This window comes from Danio rerio, chromosome 17 (genome assembly GCF_049306965.1).
Source record: "Danio rerio strain Tuebingen ecotype United States chromosome 17, GRCz12tu, whole genome shotgun sequence".
Classification (NCBI taxonomy): Eukaryota; Metazoa; Chordata; class Actinopteri; order Cypriniformes; family Danionidae; genus Danio; species Danio rerio.
The window spans coordinates 10,100,906-10,123,796 of record NC_133192.1 but is presented as its reverse complement, the minus strand read 5'-3'; the positions used below and the strand labels follow the sequence as shown (position 1 = coordinate 10,123,796).

Sequence of the window (22,891 nt, the reverse complement as noted above, 5' to 3'; positions counted from 1 at the left end):
GTGTGTTTACGAATCTGTTGAAGACAAAAGTACATATTCTGAAGAAGGGCTGCATAATATATTGTTTCAGCATCGATATCAAAGGATCTGTAGTGTCAAAGTGGGATTATAATAACAAGCCACTACAGTTAAAAATATGTGATTTTTGAGGTCATCAAAGTTTAACCCCAAAAGAGTGAAATATTTTCATTTGCATGCGTTTTTAAGACCTGTGAGTTTTTAAGCAAGTTTAAACTAAGAAGTTATAAAGTTTAAACAAAGATTAATAGTATTTAGTTAGGTCTATTTATACAATGAAGTGAATTTATACAATGGCGTATACAATGAAATACACAATTACAGTGTTATTTTAGCACCTCAATACTGTTAATTCCACAGAAAATCTTAAAACATTTTTACCTATTTATAAGTTGCAGTTGTATTCATCTACTTTTGAATTTGTTTGTTATAATTTTATGCAAATTCTCCCCTAATCAGTTTAAAATTATTCATCTTTCCATTAAAGTCATCTTCTGAAATCATATTAAAATATCAAAATATATCACAGTCAAACAAAATGTCAGAGCGTCTGTTTTTTGGGGGGTTTTTTTCAATATCGTGCAGCTCTATTGTGATTGATGGTAAAAAAAAAAGCAGCCATTGACATCCAGAGTAGGAACAAACACTATGGATGTCAATGGATGTTTTTTTCAAACATTCTTCATAATATCTTCCTTTGTGTTTAACAAAAGAAAGAAACCCAAACAGATTTAGAATAAGTGGAGGATGAGTAAATTATGACAGAAATGTCAATTATTGGGTGAACTACGCCTTTAAAAAAAACATGCAAATGATAAACATTGAGTATGTTTACATGAACATTAATACTCTAATTTTAACACAATTAAGACAATACTCTAATTAAAACATATTTTATTAGAATGTGTATTTTTAAATTAGAGAAAGTTTTTTTTTATTTAAGAAATATTTAAAATGTAAAAAAAAGTATCTTATGTAGAAATTTTAGAATATTAATCAAACTAAAAGATTGTATGACTCTTTTTCAGTGAGTGATGTTGATATTTTTATGTTTTTGTACAATAAATTAAGAAACAGTCATAGATGCATGTTATGCATTGTATATTTAGTATAAGTTTTCCATGAATACAGTCAATGCTGCTGATATGGCATTAAAACATAAACAAATAAACAATAATCTGATTAAGAGAATTTACCATGTACATTTTTGATTACCTTAATCCAACTAAAGTCATAATTAATCTAAACAGAAATTGAATTAACAGATGTTGTTGTCTTTTTGCTATGCATGCATAGTGTGTGAGAAATTAACTGCAGTTAAACTTGTCGCAAAATTAAAAACAGAACAACCAAAATCACACAGTGCTATAAAGACGAACACGAACTGTTGATGTGTGAAACGCTGGAGGAATCTAGCATTGAATGGTGGTGTAATGACGTTAATCAAATATGCACTATAACATGTAAAACTGGAACATGAAAGGAACATTCAAAAAGCAGCTCATGTAAACACTTTAACCCAAATTTGTGATTTGTTTCGCTGTTGGTCATCAGTCACAGTGCCAAAAAAATATGGAGTATAGTGTGTGTTTGTGTAAGTGGGAGAGAAACCTCGGCACACTTACCTTATTATGTTTGAGAACAAAATATAAGCAGACTATATGTATAATATAATATATATAAGCTTAGAACATAGTAAACACAGTAAGTGTATGCACACACACTCCATATAAACGCCAGAAACCTTTCAGCACAGGCCTATCTAAAAGGTTAATGCAGCCAACTGATTATTAACAGTATATAAATCTAACATTTTCCCTCTTATTAACAATCAAGAATGCATGATAATTTAGTGTGATGGCTTTGCTAACAAAAAATGTCATTATAATGGAAGTCAATGGGGCAAAAACAGCCACAAACATAACAAAGTGATAGAATAACACACAAGGGGTTAATCATACTATTGTCTTATTCAGATTAAGGCAAATAATAAGACTACTGATATCCATGTAAACTTCCACAAATTACATTTTCTAAACCGTGGTGCCTGGTCAACTACACTCCTGACAAGATATGCTGAAATGATATATTGTGCAGCCCATGAAGAGAATAAGTCTTACAGTGTGATATTGCAAAAATGATTATGTATTTGTAAATGTATTTCAGGTGTCTCAGCAGACGGCAAAGTGTATACCGGCTCTGGTGTGTCCTGAGTTAACAGAACAGATCCGCCGAGAGGTGGCGGCAGCACTACACAGACGTAAAGGCGAATTCCCCTGTTACTTCTTCACAGACCTCGTCACCTTTACATTACCAGCAGGTGATCACTCACAATTTCTAAACATGAAAAAAAAATTTCCCTTCTGCCCCAGGATCTCACACATTCAGACCGCATGAGTCACTGGTTAATGAGTGGGCTCTTTGGTGGTCGTTTTACCCTTATTAAAGGTCCCATAAAATTAAAATAAAGTTTTTTACATGTTAGTATGAATATTGTTAGTTTTTAGGATATCTATAAGCTAGTGTGCTCCAAAACAGTGACACAATTCGCATTTAGACGATATAAAAGTGATATCAACTAGGGCTGTGGGAAAAATATCAATTTAATTATTTTTTTGACAGAAATTGAGATTTCGATTTTATTTGCAATTTAATTTTGTAGTCAAGCTTCAGCTCAATAATCTGTATTGTAGTTTTTTACGGTAACACTTTACAATAAGGTTTATTAGTTAATGCATTTACTAACATGAACTAATCATGAACAACACTTGTACAGCATTAATAATCATAATTGAACATTTACTAATGCATTATTAACATCCAAGCCTATGCTTGTTAGCATTAGTTAATGCACCATGAGTTAACATGAACTCACAATGAACTACTGTATTTTCATTAACTAACCTTAACTAGCACGAACAAATACAGTGGTAAATGTATTGTTCATTGTTTGTTCATGTTAGTAAATGCATTAATTAACATTAACTAATGAACCTTATTGTAAAGTGTGACCTTTTTTACTGCTAAAAAGTTTTTGTAACATCAAAATAGCGTATATCATGTACATACAGTTGAAGTCAGAATTATTAGTCAGAATAGCCCCCCTGAATTATTAGCCCCCCTGTTTTTCCCCCCAATTTCTGTTTAACGGAGAGAAGATTTTTTTCAACAAATTTTTCTAAACATAATAGTTTTAATAGCTCATTTCTAAAAACGGATTTATTTTATCTTTGCCATGATGACAGTAAATAATATTTGACTAGTTATTTTTCAAGACACTTCTATACAGCTTAAAGTGACATTTAAAGGCTTAACTAGGTTAATTAGGTTAAATATGCAGGTTAGGATAATTAGGCAAGTTTTTGTATAATAATGGTTTGTTCTGTAGACTATCGAAAAAAAAAAAGTTAGCTTAAATGGGCTAATAATATTAACCTTAAAATGTTTTTTATGAAATTAAAAACTGCTTTTATTCTACCTGAAATAAAACAAATAAGACTTTCTCCAGGAGAAAAAATATTAGCAGACATACTGTGAAAATGTCCTTGGTCTCTTTAACATAGTTTAGGAAATTTTTTAAAAAGGAAAAAAAAAAAAATCAAAGGCACGCTGGTCTGACGAGCTGGTCTGAGTATTTCCGAAACTGCTGATCAATTGGGATTTTCATGCACAACCATCTCTAGGGTGGTTTTATTAAGGCAGTTCTGAAGGCAAAAGGGAGTCCCACCCAGTACTAGTAAGGTGTACCTAATAAAGTGGCCAGTGAGTGTAGGTTGTAACTGGATGCTATTTTTCTTTTTCTTTTGAAGATATTGAAGACCTTCCCCCAAACGTTCAAGAAAAGCTGTTCGATGAGGTCCTGGATCGAGATGTACAAAAAGGTAAAGTGACCTATAGCATTTAAAAATACTTTTTCTGAGTACTACTAGAATATATTGGGTGGAATACTAAAGTTTTATATGTGTTGCTTGAGATACATTCAATTGTTTTACTTCAGGATGTTTATTGTCTCCTGAAATTTAATGCTTGCAAACTGTTGGTAGCACAGTGTTGGCCTTGTTTGCAAATGAACCTGTGTTTAATGCAATTAGGGTCAAACCCTTCAACGCGTAAACTGTATTTAATGCAGTTTAGATGATATTTTTACCTTGCATAATTTTCATAACTTGGCATAAATGTGTAATGCAATTTGGGTCATCATTTTGTTCATAGTTTTTCAGGTACAGTTGATGTCACAGTTATTCAAATATTTCCCAAGTGATGTTTACCAGAGCAAGGAATATTTCACAGTATTTCCTATAATATTTTTTCTTCAGGAGAAAGTCTTATTTGTTTTACTTCGGCAAGAATAAAAGCAGTTTTAATTTTTTTTAAACCATTTTAAGGTAAATATCATTAGCTCTATTACGCAATATTTTTTTTCGATAGTTTACAGAACCATCATCAAAAAATTACCTTGCCTAATTAACCTAATTAAGCCTTTAAATGTCATCATGGCAAAGATAAAAGAAATCAGCTATTAGAAATTAGCTATTTAAACTAGTGTGTTTCGAAAAATCTTCTTTCCTTTAAACAGAAATTGGGGGGAAAATGTACAAGGGTGCTAATAATTCAGGAGGGCTAATAATCTATGGAGGACCAGGAGTGCCAGTTAGAAATAAGACGAAGAATCAAATTATCAATTTAATAGTTAAAGCATAAAAATGTATATAAATAAATCACAATTCAAATGAACAAAAAATGGACAAATAAACAGACATTTAAATGTTTATTTAAATTGTATTAATTAATCAGTAAACATTGCATCTAAAAATAACTTTTAAATGTATAAATAAATAGACAGTTTTATAAATGTTAATTTAATTAATGTTATTAATTTTAAAAGTATATTTAGAGATCATTTTAAATGCATTTAAAAGAGCTCTCTGTCCTATGACAGCCCGTGTTTTAATTTATAAGCGAGAGAGGGTTTAGCTCGACTTGAGGTGAAAGTTAATTGGTTGCCCCCATGTGTGGCCTGTCCAACGGCATCTTTAAGCTCGATTTATTTTCAACTCAAGAAAAGCATGTGACAAAAGAAAAACAAACAAGTGACATAGAGAAACAAATGGCTTTTTAAAAAAATCTATTTAAATGCATTTAAAATGATCTATACATATACTTTTACTATTGTTTGATTAATCATTGTGTTTAAACATGAATTAAATAAATATTGTTAAAATTGTCTATTTATGTATACATTCATTCGGCAGCTAGCTCTCTGCAACTCTCACATGGTCGCCCACTGAAGCTAAGCAGGGCTGCGCCCGGTCAGTACCTGGATGGGAGACCACATGGGAAAGCTAGGTTGCTGCCGGAAGTGGTGTTAGTGAGGCCAGCAGGGGGCGCCCAACCTGCGGTCTGTGTGGGTCCTAATGCCCCAGTATAGTGACGGGGACGCTATACTGCTCAGTGAGCGCCGTCTTTCGGATGAGACGTTAAAACCGAGGTCCCGACTCTCTGTGGTCGTTAAAAATCCCAGGATGTTCTTCGAAAAGAGTAGGGGTTTAACCCCGGCATCCAGGCCAAATCTGCCCACTGGCCTTTGTCCATCATGGCCTCCTAACCATCCCCATATTCCAATTGGCTTCATCGCTGTCTCCTCTCCACCAATCAGCTGGTGTGTGGTGTGCGGTCTGGCGCAAAATGGCTGCCGTCGCGTCATCCAGGTGGATGCTGCACACTGGTGGTGGATGAGGAGATTCCCCCCCATTGTGTGTAAAGCGCTTTGAGTGCCCAGAAAAGCGCTATATAAATGTAAGGAATTATTATTATTATTATTATTCATTCATTCATTCATTCATTTTCAACCGATTTTTCCAGGGCCGGGTCGCAGTTATTTCTACATTAAAAAGTTATTTGTAAAGGCATTGTGTTATTAAAGGACATTTTAAAACAAAATTGAAATGAACACATTTAAATAGGTCTATTTATTTGTCCATTGTTTGTTCATTTAAATTTATTTACTAACACTACCTGTCAAAACTTTGGAGTCAGTATGATTTTTAAATGTTTTAAAATAAGCTTCTCCTGCTCACCAAGGCTGCATTTACTTCATCAAAAATACTGTACAAATTGTTAAATTGTGAAATGTTATTGAGCTATAAAATAACTGTTCAAAAGTAGATATTAATTTAATTTAATAAATTATTACAGGGATTTTAAAGATGAATTTTCAGCTTCATTACTCTAGTCAGAGTCATACGATCCTTCTAAAATTACTCTAATATTAATTATTATTATTATTATTATTGTTAATGGTAATAGTAATAAAAGCAATGATGACTGGAGTAATAATTTAATTTTAAACTACATAGAATAAGAACGCATTTATTTAAAATGTTAATAAATATTTAACAATTTAACCATTTTTTCGTTTAATAAATGTCGCCTTGATGAACAAAAAAACAAAACATTAAAAAAAAAACTGACCCTAAACTTTTGACCGGTAGTGTACATTTATATGCTTCGATTATTAAATTGATAATTTGATTCTTCATTTTATTTCTAACTGGCACTTCTGGTCCTCCATAATAATTCTGACTTAAACTGTGTATAATAGCGTATATTCTGTGTATAAACTGTGTATAAAGATATTCTGTTTCTGTGTCTGACATTAACTTAAAAATATATTAATTAGTTCCCATGTTTAAAACATAATCAGGCTATTTCATTTTGCTGCCCTAATTTGTCACAATTATATGGTTGATTGAAATTGCTTACTCTCATTTAGTATTCTGCCCAATTAGAATGCTTTTTTTTTTTCTTCTTTTTGGGTCACGACCCACTAGTTGAGAAGCTGATCTAAAAAAGCTGATCTGCCTTAGCTGGTCTATTTTGGTTGAATCCCTGAAGAGCAGCTTGCAGCTAGCAGTATCAACATTTATCAGTGAATGTACAAAGAAACAGGTTATGAAACTGATTTATTCTCCAGAGCTGGAAGAGGAGTCTCCCATTATTAACTGGTCTCTGGAGCTGGGCACGCGTCTGGACAGCCGGCTATACGCTCTGTGGAACCGAACCGCCGGAGATTGCCTTCTGGATTCTGTGTTACAGGCCACGTGGGGAATTTACGATAAAGACTCTGTCCTGAGAAAAAGCCTCAACGATAGTTTACATGACTGCTCTCACTGGTAAGATGCAAAGTCATTTTTACTATTAAAATTACAGGACTTTTTCAGGACTTTCAAGTAAATTTTCATGACCTGATGTTTCCTGTCTAAGTATATGTGCTAAATTATAAGAAAAACTATGTACATTCAAATTTATTACAGCATCATAAAACATGCATCATTCACGCACACACTCATACTCTAAGGCCAATTTCATTCATTCAATTCACCTATAGCGCATGTCTTTGGACTTTGGATGCCAACAGCGGAAAAACATGCAAACTCTACACAGAAATGCCAACTGACCCAGTTGAGACTCCAACCAGAGACCTTCTGACTGTTAGGCGACAGTGCTAACTACTGAGTCACCGTGCCACCATTTTTGGCCAAGTACAGAATAGAAGACAACTAACCTATATTCAAGTATACAGATATTTTAAAATAATTAGCTTGACTTTTCTAAAACTTAGTGAGTTTTTCTGTTGTTCCAAAACTTTTCCAGGCCTGGAAAATGCCATGTAAAAATTGCATGACTGTTCCAGGTTTTCCATGAACCCTATATTTTAAACATAAAGGTTCAATAGTGGGGTTTCACTGGGATGCCATTGAGCAGCATTTCATAAGGGGTTAACTCGCATCCAAAAATTACAATTCTGTTATTAATTACTCACCCTTATTTCATTTCAATATCATGACACTTTCATTTATATGCAGAACACAAATTAAAATATTTTAAGATTAAATCAGAGAGCTCCCTCATCCTCCAACGAAGGAAGAGGAAAGGAACCTCTGGAAAAGGAATTAAAAACACTTAAAAAATGTGACTTCAGTGGTTCAACTAATCATACAAAGCTCCAAAACGCTTTTGTGCAGAAAAAATGGATTTGATCGCCTTTGTGTACCATATCAACTCAAGGTGAATCAAAAATACAGATTGCATGATGTTCTGCGGACTCCAATGGCAATATGTTGTTTGTACACTTACATGAGGGTGAGTAATTAATAACAGATTTTTTTTTTGTGAGGTGTAATAATCCTTAACTCATTGTCTGTGTCCATGAAAAAATATTAGTGCTCTGTCTGTATTAATGGACGATATTGCAAAACCCAGTCATAAAAATTAATTTTGCTGTATTATATAGAAGGTCTAACTTAAAAAAAAAATATATAGAATATATCCGTACTGTACACTTCAACAAACCACAATATGACATAAATCCTCACTGGAATTTAAAAATTCACAACAATTTTTCAAAATAAAAGTTTTTTTTTTACTCAAATTGTGAAAGATTAATAATAAAAAGTTTTATGCTTTTACATGCTAAATAATTACTACCAATTTTGCTAGAACATCTGTATTAAATAATTAATTGCAGAAAAAATGCATCCAGAACAATATAAACGAAGTTTTATTGTATAAATGTTAATAAAGTATTGTAAAAGTCAATGATTAGATTTGACATAATAAAAAATAAGGAAATAAATCTACAGAAAATGTGAAAGAACCTATGCATTGAAACGGAATTTGAGATTCAAGGGAATACAATCTATTGGTCAGCATCCGCCATGATTTCTTCTAGTCCATGAGCTATTTGGCTGCATCCGAAATCGCTTACCTCCATACTAAATAGTATTTGAATAACACTATGTGAGCCAAGTAGTATGTCAGAATTCATAGTATTTGAAAAACAGTAGGGAGGAAGTACTCCGGATGACCTGCGAGATATGTCATGCGACTAATAATGACAAATGGCAGATGTAGTATTGCATTAATTCCACTCCATTCAGAATTTCCTTCATACAACTCACATTCATACTATATATGTAATGTAATTTGTATTTATACAGTACACCCAAATCGCTTCACAATCATGAGGGCGGTCTCTCCACACCACCACCAGTGTGCAGCATCCACTTGGATGATTGACGGCAGCCACAGGACAACGGCCCCAGTGCACCCACTAACTATTGGTGGAGTGGAGAGAAAGTGATGGAGTCAATTCGGTGAATGGGGATGATTGGGTGGCCATAATGGGTAAGGGCCAATGGAGAAAATTTGGCTAGGCATCAGGGTTACACCCCTACTCTTTACAAGAAGTGCCATGGGATTTTTAATTACCACAGAGAGTCTCCTCGATTTAACGTCTCATCCAAAAGACAACATTCACTGACAGTATAGTGTCCCCTTCACTATACTGGGGCATTAGGACTCACACAGACTACAGGTTGAGCACAGACCCCCTGCTGGCTTCACTATACATCACTTTTAACAGCAACCTAGTCCCATGTGGACTCCCATCCAGGTACTGACCAGGCTCAGCCCTGCTTAGCTTCAGTGAGTAATCGGTCTTGGGCTGCAGAGTGATATGGCTGTGGCCATATAGAACAGAGATACCCAAACTTGGGCCTGTGGGACACTGAACACCATTGAACTCCATTGTGTTATCAATGTGTTTATGTTTTATTAATGTGTATCTGTGTATTTTATCACTGATATAACGTGTGTGTGTGTGTGTGTGTGTGTGTGTGTGTGTGTGTGTGTGTGTGTGTGTGTGTGTGTGTGTGTGTGTGTGTGTATTCCAGGTTCTACACACGGTGGAAAGAGTGGGAGTCCTGGTATTCTCAGAGCTTCGGTTTGCACTTCTCTCTGCGGGAGGAGCAGTGGCAGGAGGACTGGGCGTTTATACTGTCATTAGCTAGTCAGGTAAAGCAGCAAGATATATAACGCCTGATAGATTGTGGGGAAACTTGAATGTTTCACCACCTACTGAAATTGCATTCGGTTGACTCATACTGATACACACAAATCCCACAAGGGCTAAGACAGAGGTTTAAGCACTTCCTATAGCATGTTTCCATTAGCTTAGATGTATTTACACTGCAGATCTTTATAGTCTGTCCATATGAGTCTGTCATCAGAAAGCATGTGCAGTCATGAATATTTAAGAAGCAGGGTCTTCTCATAGGATAAGAACACTCAGTCTATAAATAATAATGAGAAACCGATGTGTCATCACTGCATAGGCAGATAGCGCTATGTCACTGATTTTGATCCGGCCCCAATTATAATTTTAAACCCGGAAGATGAAATACAAAGACGTACATGGGCCTTATCTAATTTGTGCCACATGGGAGAAAAAAAAAATCGGAATTGGGTCACTTGAACCATGCAGTGTAAATGCAGCCAGAGATGTCAAATGCTTGAATATGGCCTCAAAAGCATCTAATCCAGCCAGAGGATGATTCTAACAATGGCATAAAAATAATACAATTAATATTATTATTATTAGTAATATTATTATTTTATATATACATTAATGGGGCAGCACGGCAGCACAATCGCCTCACAGCAAGAAGGTTGCTGGTTCGAGCCCCAGCTGGGTCAGTTGGCATTTCTATGTGGAGTTTGCATGTTCTCCCCGTGTTTGCATGGGTTTTCTCCGGGTGCTCCAGTTCCCCCACAAGTCCAAAAACATGTGGTACAGGTGAATTGGGTTGGCTAAATTGTCCGTAGTGTATGTGTGTGAATGAGTGTGTGTGTGTTTCCCACTGATGGGTTGCAGCTGGAAGGGCATCCGCTGCGTAAAACATATGCTGGATAAGTTGGCGGTTCATTTCGCTGTGGCGACCCCTGATTAATAAAGGTACTAAGCTGAAAAGAAAATGAATGAATGAATGAATAAACATTACATATTCGCTCACGTATTTTATCTAAGATGCAACAGACATCTTAAGATGGAAAAGTAGAGGAGCTAGGAGTGTGCGACTAAATATCTACTGTGATGTCTCCTATAATAATGTCTGCTATATTATAATTGTTGTTTTAACAATGTGCGAGCTCTATTTTTAATGTTGACAATGAGACCGTGCTGGGAAAAAAATTTAAAGACTTATTTTTAAATATGGATCTATTAAAAATGGTTAAGTTTCTATCAAAAGCAAATAAATAAAAAATATTTTTATATATAGTGTTTTATATTATATATTATTATTATTATTGTTATTGGTGTTTTTGTTTGTTTGTTTTGAATCTATGAATTACAGAAATGTGTTATTTATAACAGGGTTCCCATGGATCATTGCATTTCTGAAATATCATTGAATTAAAAAAAAACTATACCAGACCTTGGCAGTCTGGGAAATTTTTATTATTATTATTATTATTATTATTATTATTATTATTATTATCATATCTTATTTTCTGTTAAAGTCATGGACTATCAGCAAAAACAAAAATATTTATCACTAGGCATGTCACAACTTATTGCACAGCACATGGACATAACTTCAATCCTTTTTGGTGATGCATTAAATATCGACATTTTTAAAAAGCAATTCTAGCAATATTTTAGCTGATTGTGCAACATCTCTATCTCTATTAGAGCTGTCAGTGTGAGTATGGTTAAAAACACTATAGTATTTACTACAAATTACTATAGTTTATTTTCATGTGGTTGTCTGACAACTGAAAATAGATCTGGTAGCAGATTTCACAGCCTCTGTTACTTTTTACCTTGCACTTTATTGGTAACATTATTATTATTTATTTGTTTAGGATATGCTCTTACACATTCTGATTCCAATGCCTGATTATTACATTGTTAAAATTACTATAATTAAATTAAATATTCTTAAGACTAAAATATGACGTGTTCTTTGAAAGAGTGTACTTGTATTGTGATGATATTATATTGTCGTTCTGGTGTTATATAATGAGTGGCATAACATATAGCTTATATTTTGGTGCAATATATCGTACAACAACAAAAAATAGATATCACGACAGGCCTATTTGTCTTTTCAAATTTTACTTTTGTAAAATGCTATTGTTCTATAACATCTTCCGTTATCATTTTATGCCTAATGTGTAAAATTCTGTGTGTCTGCAACAAAACAGCTGTCTATTTTTTTTCTGTTCATTAAAATTCAGCTTTTTAGTCAGTGAAAGTCAGGAAAAACTAAGAAAGTTTGACATTTAGCTTAGAGTGGGAATCCTGTTATAAGCTCATTTTAAAATGCATCTATGTCGCCATGAATAACCATTGAAGCTGAAAAGGCAATCGATTCTAACCAATCTGTTTACCAATATGCGATAATAAAGAACTGCACAGGTTTTAAATACCACAAGCATTCACTGCTGGATGAATCCAATGAAAGTGCAGTTTAATGACCATAAAATCTATGAAATGGATGCAGAAATGCCTTGAGTGAGTTGTTGTTTTTTATATTTATGTGATATGGTATATTTACATGAGCAAGAGTGCAGTTTCTCCCATTTTATCTACAAATAAATTAGCACCAATTAATTGATTGCAGAATTTGACCGTTTCATTTCTGCTTTAAGTCAACAAGAAATCAAAACCCATCCCTGTTTACTTTGGTAAGCACATTTGACTTCTATTTGTGGACAATTGATCAGTGCATGTGAATTTCTTATGAAGTTTGTCTTCATAAGCTTTCATTACGATGTAAAAACTCAATCCAGCTCTAAAAAATCCTTTTTTTGTTGTTGTTACTTTGAAAATATCACTGAATATCCTTTTTTTCATTGGGGAAAGATGCCATATTATGACAGCAAAATGGGCTTGTCCTGAAATGTTTAGATAAGTTAATGCTTAACAAAGCATTGAGGTTTTCTCTGTAAATCAAATCATGTAATGTTGTTACTCTTTCTCCTTCTCTCCCTGTCCCTATTCTTGTTTCATGTCTACAGCCGGGTGCCAGTTTAGAGCAGACGCATGTGTTTGTTTTGGCACACATCCTTCGGAGGCCCATCATAGTGTATGGTGTGAAATATTATAAGAGCTTCAGAGGAGAGACGCTGGGATACACACGCTTTCAGGGTGAGCTGCCGTTTCGCACACTTTGCTAATTTGTAGATATGCATGAACATGGATCACAAAACCAGTCATTTTTAGAAAGTTGAGATTTAAAAATGACATAAAACTGAATAAATGAGGTTTCAATTGACGTTTACTTTGTTAGGATAGAGTAATATCTGGCTGAGATGCAACTATTTTAAAGTCTAAAATCTAAAGGTTCAAAATATAATCGATATAATGAGGAAAATCTCCTGTAAATTGTCTAAATGAAGTGCTTAGCAATGCATATTACTAAGCAAATATTGAATGTTGGTATGTTTACAGTAGGAAATTTACAAAATTTCTTCAAGTCACATGATCGTTACGTAATATTCTAATAATTACTGGCATAAAAGAAAAATGAGTCACACTTTACAATAAGATTTACTCAAATGAACTAATAATAAACAGTACTTCCACTGTGTTTATTGATCATAGTTCAACATTTACTAATGAATTATTGAAACCCAAACTCGTTCTTTCCAACATTAGTTAATGAACCACAAGTTAACATGAACTAACAATGAATGATTTTATTTTCATTAACAAACATGAACAAATACTGTAGTAAATGTAATGTTCACTGTCTGTTCATGTTAGTGCATGCATTATCTAATATGAACTAATACAACCTCATTGTAAAGTGTCACTTTAAAATGTATCATTGTGACCCATACAGGGTCACAATGTATTTTGGGCTATTGCCAGAAATATAGCTGTGCAACTTATGTTTTGAGGTCCGAGGTCATATTTGAGCTTCATGTGGTTGGTTGGGCTAACTATTTCTTTAATGGCTACTGCTCATCTAAAGCAGATTGCCATATGATAGTGACATTGCAGCTAAAAAGTTAAGAAACACACAATAGTTTTAGTAGAAGTAAAAGTTAAACTTCAAAAATGTTAATAAGTTAATATTGATTTGATTTTTAAATGCATTAAATTCTGATCAATTATTTTATTGAAAAAAAAATGCTCTAAATAACAATATTTTATTAGGAACTTTGCAAAATATCTGTAGAAAAAAACAAATATGACACTTTACTCATATATATATATATATATATATATATATATATATATATATATATATATATATATATATATATATATATATATATATATATTATTATTATTATTATTATTATTATTATTATTATTTACTACCATTTATATTATTATTATTTACTACAAATTTAGGGGTGGCACAGTGGCTCAGTGGTTATCACTGTTCCCTCACAGCAAGAAGGTCGCTGGTTCGAGTCCCGGCTTGGCGAATTGGCATTTTTGTGTGGAGTTTCCGCCAGGTGCTCTGCTTTCCCCCACAGACCAATCACATGCGGTGAATTGGATGAACTAAAATGCCATAGTGTGTGTGTGAATGCGAGGTTGCGGCTGAAAGGGCATCCGATGTGTAAAACGTATGCCGGAATAGTTTGCGGTTCATTTCGCTGTGGCGACCTCTGATAAATCAGGGACTAAGCCAAAGGAAAATTAATGAACTACAAATCTAAATGAAACAAGTCAACAAATGGCAAAATGCATATTCGGAGTGCTACTCTATAAGCCTGTCTTACCCTCATTATATCAGTGTTTACAGTAATTAATAGTGTACATACATTAGCAGTATTCTCTAGGCCATTTGGCCCCGTCAAGAAATGTGTGATCTATTATATCTGCCACCGACAGACTGCAACTGTAATGACAAAACTGCCAGCAGAACCAATCCATAAATCTCTGTCAACACTCTGCTGACTGCAGGAGTGGTTTTCAGGGTCGGTTTCCGTAATCATGGTTTCTGCATGTTTCATCAAGTCAAAATTAAGACTTTTAAAGACCCTTTTTAGACCTTTATGAATGAAATTTTTCACAGGGCTAGACATCCAGTATTTTTTGAATGGCCTGTCTGGGACAAAGGATTGTTTATTTTTTTATTTCTTTGCTTGCCACAAAAAAAAAAAAAATCAAATGTAGTAATTTCTTAGACATAATATAATGTCATAACAAGAAAACTTTTTTTTATAAATATACTTTTTACATTGTTAAAAGTATATTTATTTTGGAGAAAATTACATAATTAAAATATATTACACCTATATAACTGTAAATGTATAACACCTATTCAACTACTTTCTGCTACATAACCTGATGTAATTGATGCACATTCTTCCCCAGAGTATATGCAGTCAAAGCTCTTTCTTTTTGTTTCTTGTTGTACACATTGAATGGGTAGTTAAAATCGCAATGTAAAATATTGCAATTTAATAATAGGCATATTATTATAATTATTATTATTATTATTATGTCCCAATCAATTGTTGCTTAACCAAAATGTAATAGATAGCTTAAGACAGCAGAAACCAGATTGGGCAACTTTAGTGTCTTTACTGGCAATTGTTCTTCTCAATACGTTTCTTTTTTTAAAACTACAACAAAGAGGGGGAAAGTATGTATAAATTCACATTTACTTTAACATGTTCAATTCAGCCAGCAGTAAAACTTTACTAATGCACATGAGGAAAATCTAATAAATGAGACCATTTGAAACAAATATTAGCAAAATGATCATATTAACACCACCAGCATAACGTGTAAGCCATGAAGACGTGTTTGTACAACAAAATACAGGTGGTATAAAACTGATTATAATCAAATGATCCTTGAAAATTTACAAAATAGAGCTTTAGTAAAAATACAGCACTTAGACATATATTTCAACATTTAAATCAGCCCCAGGAATAATCTGCATGTGTGTTACTCTAGACCGCACACTGAGAGAAACCGAAAGTACCGGTGGGTTAATAGTACAACTCTTTAAATGACCAGTAGGTGGGGGGTCAAAACCACAAGTGGCTATATGCAACTGCACAACAATGATAGTGGTTCAAAAATATATGTTTTGGTGGGCCAAATCTCATTATATTTTGATGTCAGTTGCGGGCCGGAGGGAGGAATTTAGTACCTATTTTAGTTTTTTTGGAATTTATTTTTTCCCTGATTGAGAAATTTAATTTGGAGAATTTGTTGTAAAAATGTCTAACAGCTGTTGTGAATTAAATCTCTTTGCAATAAAAAACTTAAATTAAAAAAAAAAAGTTTTATTGAGATGGATTGTTGGTGATTGGATGGATATCAGAGTAGCTTTTCTTGGACAGAGGAAAATTAAGACCTGTTTAAAATTATTTAAGACCTACAACACAACATTTCACTGAATTTAAGACTTTTTTTAAAGGCCTACAATTTTGTTTTGGAAATTTAAGACATTTGTGACTTTTTAAGACTCTGCGGACACCCTGGTAGTTTATTTATTTATTAATTTAGTTATTTAAACAGGAAAGTCCCATGGAGATTCAATATCTCTTCTACCAGGAAGTCCTGGTCAAGACAGGCGGCATAAAACAAGAGTTACAGAAAAATACATATCGCAACACCGACACACAAAAATAACATAAACCAGTCAATAATTATTAACACTGCACTGTTCTAAATATTAATGGTAATTACGGCTGTAAGATATTGAAAAAAATGAATATTGCGATGGGTTATTTTTCTGCAATAAATATTGTGATATAAATACAATTTCACAAGACAGTTGAAAAGCTCTACTTGAAGGTTTTCTGGGGAGTCTAGCAGTATTCATGTGCAAAAATTGACTAATCACAATGCAAAAAAATGCTTTTCTTTCTTTGCTTTGTCTCAATTCTAGTCCAAATATCAAAAAATTCTTATAAAGTAAGAAATACTAGTTTTGTTTTCAACTTTAGAATAAATAAGTCAAAGTTAAGAGTTTTTCCTTTAAACAAGCTAAATTATCTGCCATTGTGGTAAGTAAAATAATCTTGTTTATTGCTTTGAAATGTAGATAATTGGACTACAAACATGAGAAAAATTATATATTTTAAAATATACAGTTGTATAAATTTTGTATAAATACAATAATTAATTAGAATTTTGTAGTTTCTGGTCAACTATGATTCAGACTCAACATTGCATATCTTGTGATGTGACTATTGCTGATGCACACAATGTGATGTTGATGCTGAAATGATATAATATGCAGCCCTAACAGTAATGACTATTTGCTTTGGCTCTTATCTTGTAGGTGTTTACCTGCCGCTGTTGTGGGAGCAGAGTTTCTGCTGGAAGAGCCCTATTGCTCTGGGTTACACACGAGGGCACTTTTCTGCATTGGTTGCGATGGAGAACGACGGCTACGATAATCGAGGTGCAGGCGCCAACTTGAACACAGACGACGACGTCACGGTCACTTTCCTGCCACTGGTTGACAGCGAGCGAAAGCTGCTGCACATCCACTTTCTGTCTGCACAAGAGGTGAGAGCTAACATGAGAATACAACTCGGCAGAGTGTGCATATTTATGAGACGTTAAGGCCTGTTTTTACTGTGTATGAATGTTCAGTGTGAAAAAGAAAAAACAACAGCATGCAAATAGAATCTTTTTTGTTTAGGTTGCTTTGTAGTTGTTTGAGGCACAACAGGAATGGAGTAAAATTCTTTAATAATACATTCTTTTCCAGAATGGTTTAATTACAGCACAGTAAAACAAAAGTTACGGAGACTTTCAGCGGTGCTTCTGACTGAGCCAAGCCCAGTTTGATGACTTGTTGTCGGTGTCGCCTGGAGGATCTCTCCCGGGACACCATCAACAGGTTCTACGTCACAATCACGCCCCCACAGGAGCAAGCTTCTGACTGGTTAACGCGGCGCGAATGTCCGCTGAAGTTCAGATTTTCGAACTCGAGAGTTCGCGCGAAACGCTCGTTAAACGCGTCAAACGTGCATAACGCTCAATTCGCCCGCGCCATTCGCACCATTCGCGCGTATCGCGCTGCAGGATGTCTATTCGCGTGTTTGCATTGACTTAACATGTAAATCACTCGCACTTGACGCGCGTTCCGCATCTGGTGTGAACGCAGCATTAAAACTAATTAGAACTAACTGAATTTGAAAACAAAAGTCAAACAAAATAAAAACTAAAACTAATGAAAAATCTACATCTATTATAACCTTGGAAAAGGCTCCATATCATGCAGCCCTAGTACCATAGCACTTTTTGAATATTTTGCTACAGAATGAAAATGCGTGCATTGTGTTATGATTAGGGATGTAACGGTATTGTAAATACCGTCATACCGCAATATTAATTTTTTTCGATATTACCGAAGTCGCATGACTCTGTAAAACTATAGGTCTTCTGAGAAAATTTGCTCAGGCGAATGAAGCGAACGGGAGGTAACGAAAACTACAATTGCCATCAGCCCATGCTTGACCATCATCCCTTGCGGTCTGTTGTTGCTACAGATCCAGTAATGCGGAAATGGAGTGTGCTGCTAGAAGCGGGGATGAAAAGAGCTGGAAAACTCTAAAGCAGGTCGCACACCAGAAGCGCCGCTCGGCGCCGCGACACGGCGCGTACATGACAGATTAAAGTATCGCACACCAGACGCGCACATTCGAATGATATTTAACATGAAACTAATCAGATGGCTCTCTGTGGCGCGGCTGAAAAATGAACTGCGTCCTGAGCCGTCGCCGGGCGCCGCCGACAGCCGTCGACTTGCGGCGCCGGTGTGTGTATCCTGATAGAAACCTATGATTAGAATTCTAAAATACATGGCGCTGCGTGGCGCGCCGCCGAGCGTCGCTTCTGGTGTGCGACCTGCTTTACACGCACAGTTCAGTCCTGCATTATCTCCGTGTAAGTTCAGACTTTGCAAGTTTGATCAAGGCTGCAGTCTCTTCTTCTCAGTTTGATATGGAAAAGCAGATTATACCGAGGACACGGGTAAATCTTCAAAGGGAACAGTGTACTTTATAACTTCATTCACATCACCCTGGCTTCGTTGTTTCACTTTCTCAACAATAAACTGTAAACATGATTTAAGGAACTGCCTATTTTCATTTTAATATTAGCAACTTAGACAGCAGACATGTTGAGGCGTCGTGCTGCATAAGATGAGCGTCATCTTCACTGTGTGGATATTTATAACAAAACGGAGCCGATAACAACTGCCTCCTTTCAATTTCAGTGAAAATACGAAACACAGCCTCTCTTTTGCTGAGTATCAGTTTTAAGAATCGATAATGGCCATTTTAAAAGTATAACATACAATAAGTTTATACATTATAGGAAATAAAGGCAAGCGATCAGTCAATATACAGAATGTACGTGGTTACATTAATCATTAACTTATCTTTGCGCTCAGCCAAAACACGTTACCTGAGAACAAGTAATAGATTCCAATGCCCAAAGTCAGGGAATATGTTGTTAGATAAAGACAACAAGATAAATGAAATATCCCGTTTAATAAATATAGTGAGATTAGATCCAGCGGGAGATGCTTGATGAGAAGTCCGACTAGCAGAGCTCTCATCTGGGTAGATGGGCTGAGTGTGATTAAATGTTGAATGTGATGAGTTTTCAACAATACTAAATTGAAACTTTATTGTTTTTACATGGTTTAATAATTTTTTGTTATTAAAATTGAAGTTCCTGTTTCAAATCTTACAGATAGATGGCTAATTTGTATGTCATTGACACTTTTGGCACTTTTTTGGAGTATTTTCATAAGTTTTGTTTTTTCCTGTAAACGATTCAATAAATACCGTACCGTGACATTCATACCGAGGTATTACCGTACCGTGAAATTCTGATACCGTTACATCCCTAGTTATGATTGATTGATATTCGTTGACGAGCTCTCTGATTGGTCACTGTGTGTGTGTGGTCAGATGGGGACGGAGGAGCAGCAGGAGCGCATGTTGAGGCAGTGGATGGACTGCTGTGTTACGGAGGGCGGAGTTTTGGTGGCCATGCAGAAAAGCTCCAGAAGGCGGAACCACCCGCTCGTCACTCAAATGGTGGAGAAATGGCTGGACGGTTATCGGCAACTTGCCGCTTGTCCCACTCTTTCAGATGGAGAGGAGGAAGAAGAGGACGAAGACGAGTAAAAATAAACAGTCGGTGACACTTGACACTACAATACAGCCCTCTTGCGTTCGTTCCCCCGAATACGGAAACACAAACACACACCTTTAGCCCCAACCAAATGACAAACCTAAGGTTTCCTTTATTATTATTATTATTTTTTGTTTGGTTTTTGTCCCTAATACAGCAAATAATTTGGGTTTGTTGCAAAATAAAGGAATGCAATCATGATTGTATTTGTCTTTATAGAGTATGTTTTTTGCTTTTGTTTGTGTTTTGTTTGAAATTTTGCCATTGCAATGCTTGTAGTGATTTAAGAGCAAGGAAGGAATAGGAATGAAAGATATTTAAGTCGCAGCAATTTAATAAGCACCCTTTTTTAAATAAAAAAAAAACACGTTGGTTCTGTTTGTAATGGAGCCGATATCTACTATTTGTGTTGCTTGACTCTAGACTGAGATTAATAAAACATAATTCACTACACACGTTTGGAAAAAACAAGCATTATATCTACCAATCGCACTCAAAGACTGTCATGGTTGCTTTTCTAAATAAAGCCGTTGATCCTCAGCCGGTGGTCATGAGGAGAACGCAAGGACATTTTAACTCGATTTCTAACAGATTTTTCTGTATTTATCTGGATTATAGTTTATGAGCCATAGAAATGAATGCTTTTCCACTCACATTTTGTCGTCTTGTCGTCCCATCTTTGAACTGCACTGCAAATGTGAACGCTGCAATGGAAAAAAAAAAAGAGGTGTGGGTTTACAGTGTCTGCTGGTTGAGATTTCATGCCCTTTTTTATTTGAAGGGAACATTATTTCAGCCCTTCATTCAATGTGGTCCGTTCACTCTTTCAGTTGTGTATTTTGTGTGTCTTGTTTGTGAAATGTCTAGCCACAGGTTTTCAGTGCATGTGTTTTTTTTTCAGTCCTTCATCATCACATTCAAATATTGAGCCAGATCAGTCTCAAAAATAATATATTTCAAAAATACAATTTATAGACCCACAACAAAATTCACATGCACAAAATCTAATTAGTAAATTTAAGACACAATTCGAAAATACACAAATCCAATTGGTAAATTCAAAACAAGATTTTTAAACGCACAAATCCAACTCGTAAATTCAAAACACGATTTGAAAATACAAAAATCCAATACGTTAATTTAAAACACGATTCGAAAAAGCACAAATCCAATTTGTAAATTCAAAACATGATTCATAAACGCACAAATCCATTTCATGAATTTAAAACGCGATTCGTAAAAGCACAAATCCAATTCGTAAATTCAAAACACTATTCGTAAATGCACAAATCCAATTCGTAAATTCAAAATGTAATTCGTTAACGCTCAAATGCAATTCGTAAATTTAAAATACAATTCATACTCACACAAATCCAATTTGTAAATTCAAAACATGATTCATAAACACACAAATCTAATTCGTACATTCAAAACGCGATTTGTAAACGCACAAATCTAATTCATGAATTCAAAACGTGATTCGTAAACGCACAAATCCAATTCGTAAATTCAAAACGCGATCCATAAATGCACAAATGAAATTCGTAAATTCAAAATTCAATTTATAAAGGCACAAATACAATTTTGAAATTAAAAGTGTGATTCATATACGCACAAATTCAATTTGCTAATTCAAACCACGATTTAAAAACGTACAAATCCAATTCGTAAATTCAAAATGCAATTTATAAATGCACAAATACAATTTTGAAATTAAAAGTGTGATTCATATACGCACAAATTAAATTAGCTAATTCAAACCACGATTTAAAAACGTACAAATCCAATTCGTAAATTCAAAATCCAATTTATAAACGCACAAATAAAATTTTGAAATTAAAAGTGTGATTCATATACGCACAAATTCAATTTGCTAATTCAAACCACAATTAAAAAACGTACAAATCCAATTCGTAAATTCAAAACATGATTCAAAAACACAAATCCAATTCGGAAATTCAAAACACAATTCATATACACACAAATCCAATTCATTTTGTGAAATACAAATGATTTTTACTGGTGAATTTAGGATTTATGTTTACAAATTTACAAATTGGATGTTTGTAAATGTGAATTGTGCTGTGCATGTATGAATTTCATTTTGTAAATGTATTATTTTTGAGACTGATCTGGCTCCATATTCAAAGACTTGATGTAGACCAAAGTGAATATTGAGAGAGATCTGTGGAGTGTTTTTTTGCAGTGCTAATATTACCAGTTAACTGGCTTTGTTTTCCTGTTTTTCATCTCATCACGTCCTATATTTGTGTCCAGTTTTTCCCTCACGTCTTCATGTTTTATTTTCTTTTTTAAATTATGTGATAGTTCTGCTACACTATGGTATATTTGATATATATATAAGGTGGAGACCAAACTTGATGATATTGAAGACCTAAGTGTTTTGAATGTCCAACTATGAAACTATTATAAAACTTCAAAACAAATCAAAAAGTGTCATTTCCTACATACAAGCTACACACAAGGGCTGAACAATATAGCATTTGAGCATCGATATCACAATGTGTGTATCTGCAAGTGTCACATCACAGGATTAGATTATTTATTAAAGATTAAAAGAGAAAGATATTACTCAATTTTATGACTTTTTTATAATTTATCCTATGATGATCATGTTCATTTTACTATTGATTAAGGTTTTCTGGGGAGTCTAACAGTATTTAAGTACAGAAAATGAAAAAACAGCACTGTTTATTTATTTTGGCTTGTAATTTATTTAAATGTATGCAAATGCACTGCAGAGAAAAAGACGGTCATCTCAGTCGATCTAAATTGATGAAATCTTTCCAAATATAGCCAATAATCTGGTGAAATATCCTTATTCATATCGCAATATATATTGCAGCAATGCGAAATATTGCAATG

At 34.3% G+C, this 22,891-nt stretch overlaps 1 protein-coding gene across 2 annotated transcripts in view; it reads left to right on the top strand.

Annotated features, from left to right (window-relative positions):
- The window catches only part of zranb1b (zinc finger, RAN-binding domain containing 1b), a 33,848-nt gene extending 13,642 nt beyond the window's left edge, over positions 1-20,206 (top strand). For both annotated transcript variants that reach the window (XM_005158595.6, NM_001077768.1), the window contains 7 exons: positions 2,185-2,338; positions 3,828-3,899; positions 6,992-7,190; positions 9,753-9,873; positions 12,883-13,012; positions 17,130-17,359; positions 19,780-20,206. In XM_005158595.6, the coding sequence (XP_005158652.1) occupies positions 2,185-2,338; positions 3,828-3,899; positions 6,992-7,190; positions 9,753-9,873; positions 12,883-13,012; positions 17,130-17,359; positions 19,780-19,998 (1,125 nt within the window). In that variant the 3' untranslated portion in view covers positions 19,999-20,206. The remainder of the gene's footprint in view (positions 1-2,184; positions 2,339-3,827; positions 3,900-6,991; positions 7,191-9,752; positions 9,874-12,882; positions 13,013-17,129; positions 17,360-19,779) is intronic.
- The last annotated feature ends 2,685 nt before the right edge of the window (positions 20,207-22,891 follow it).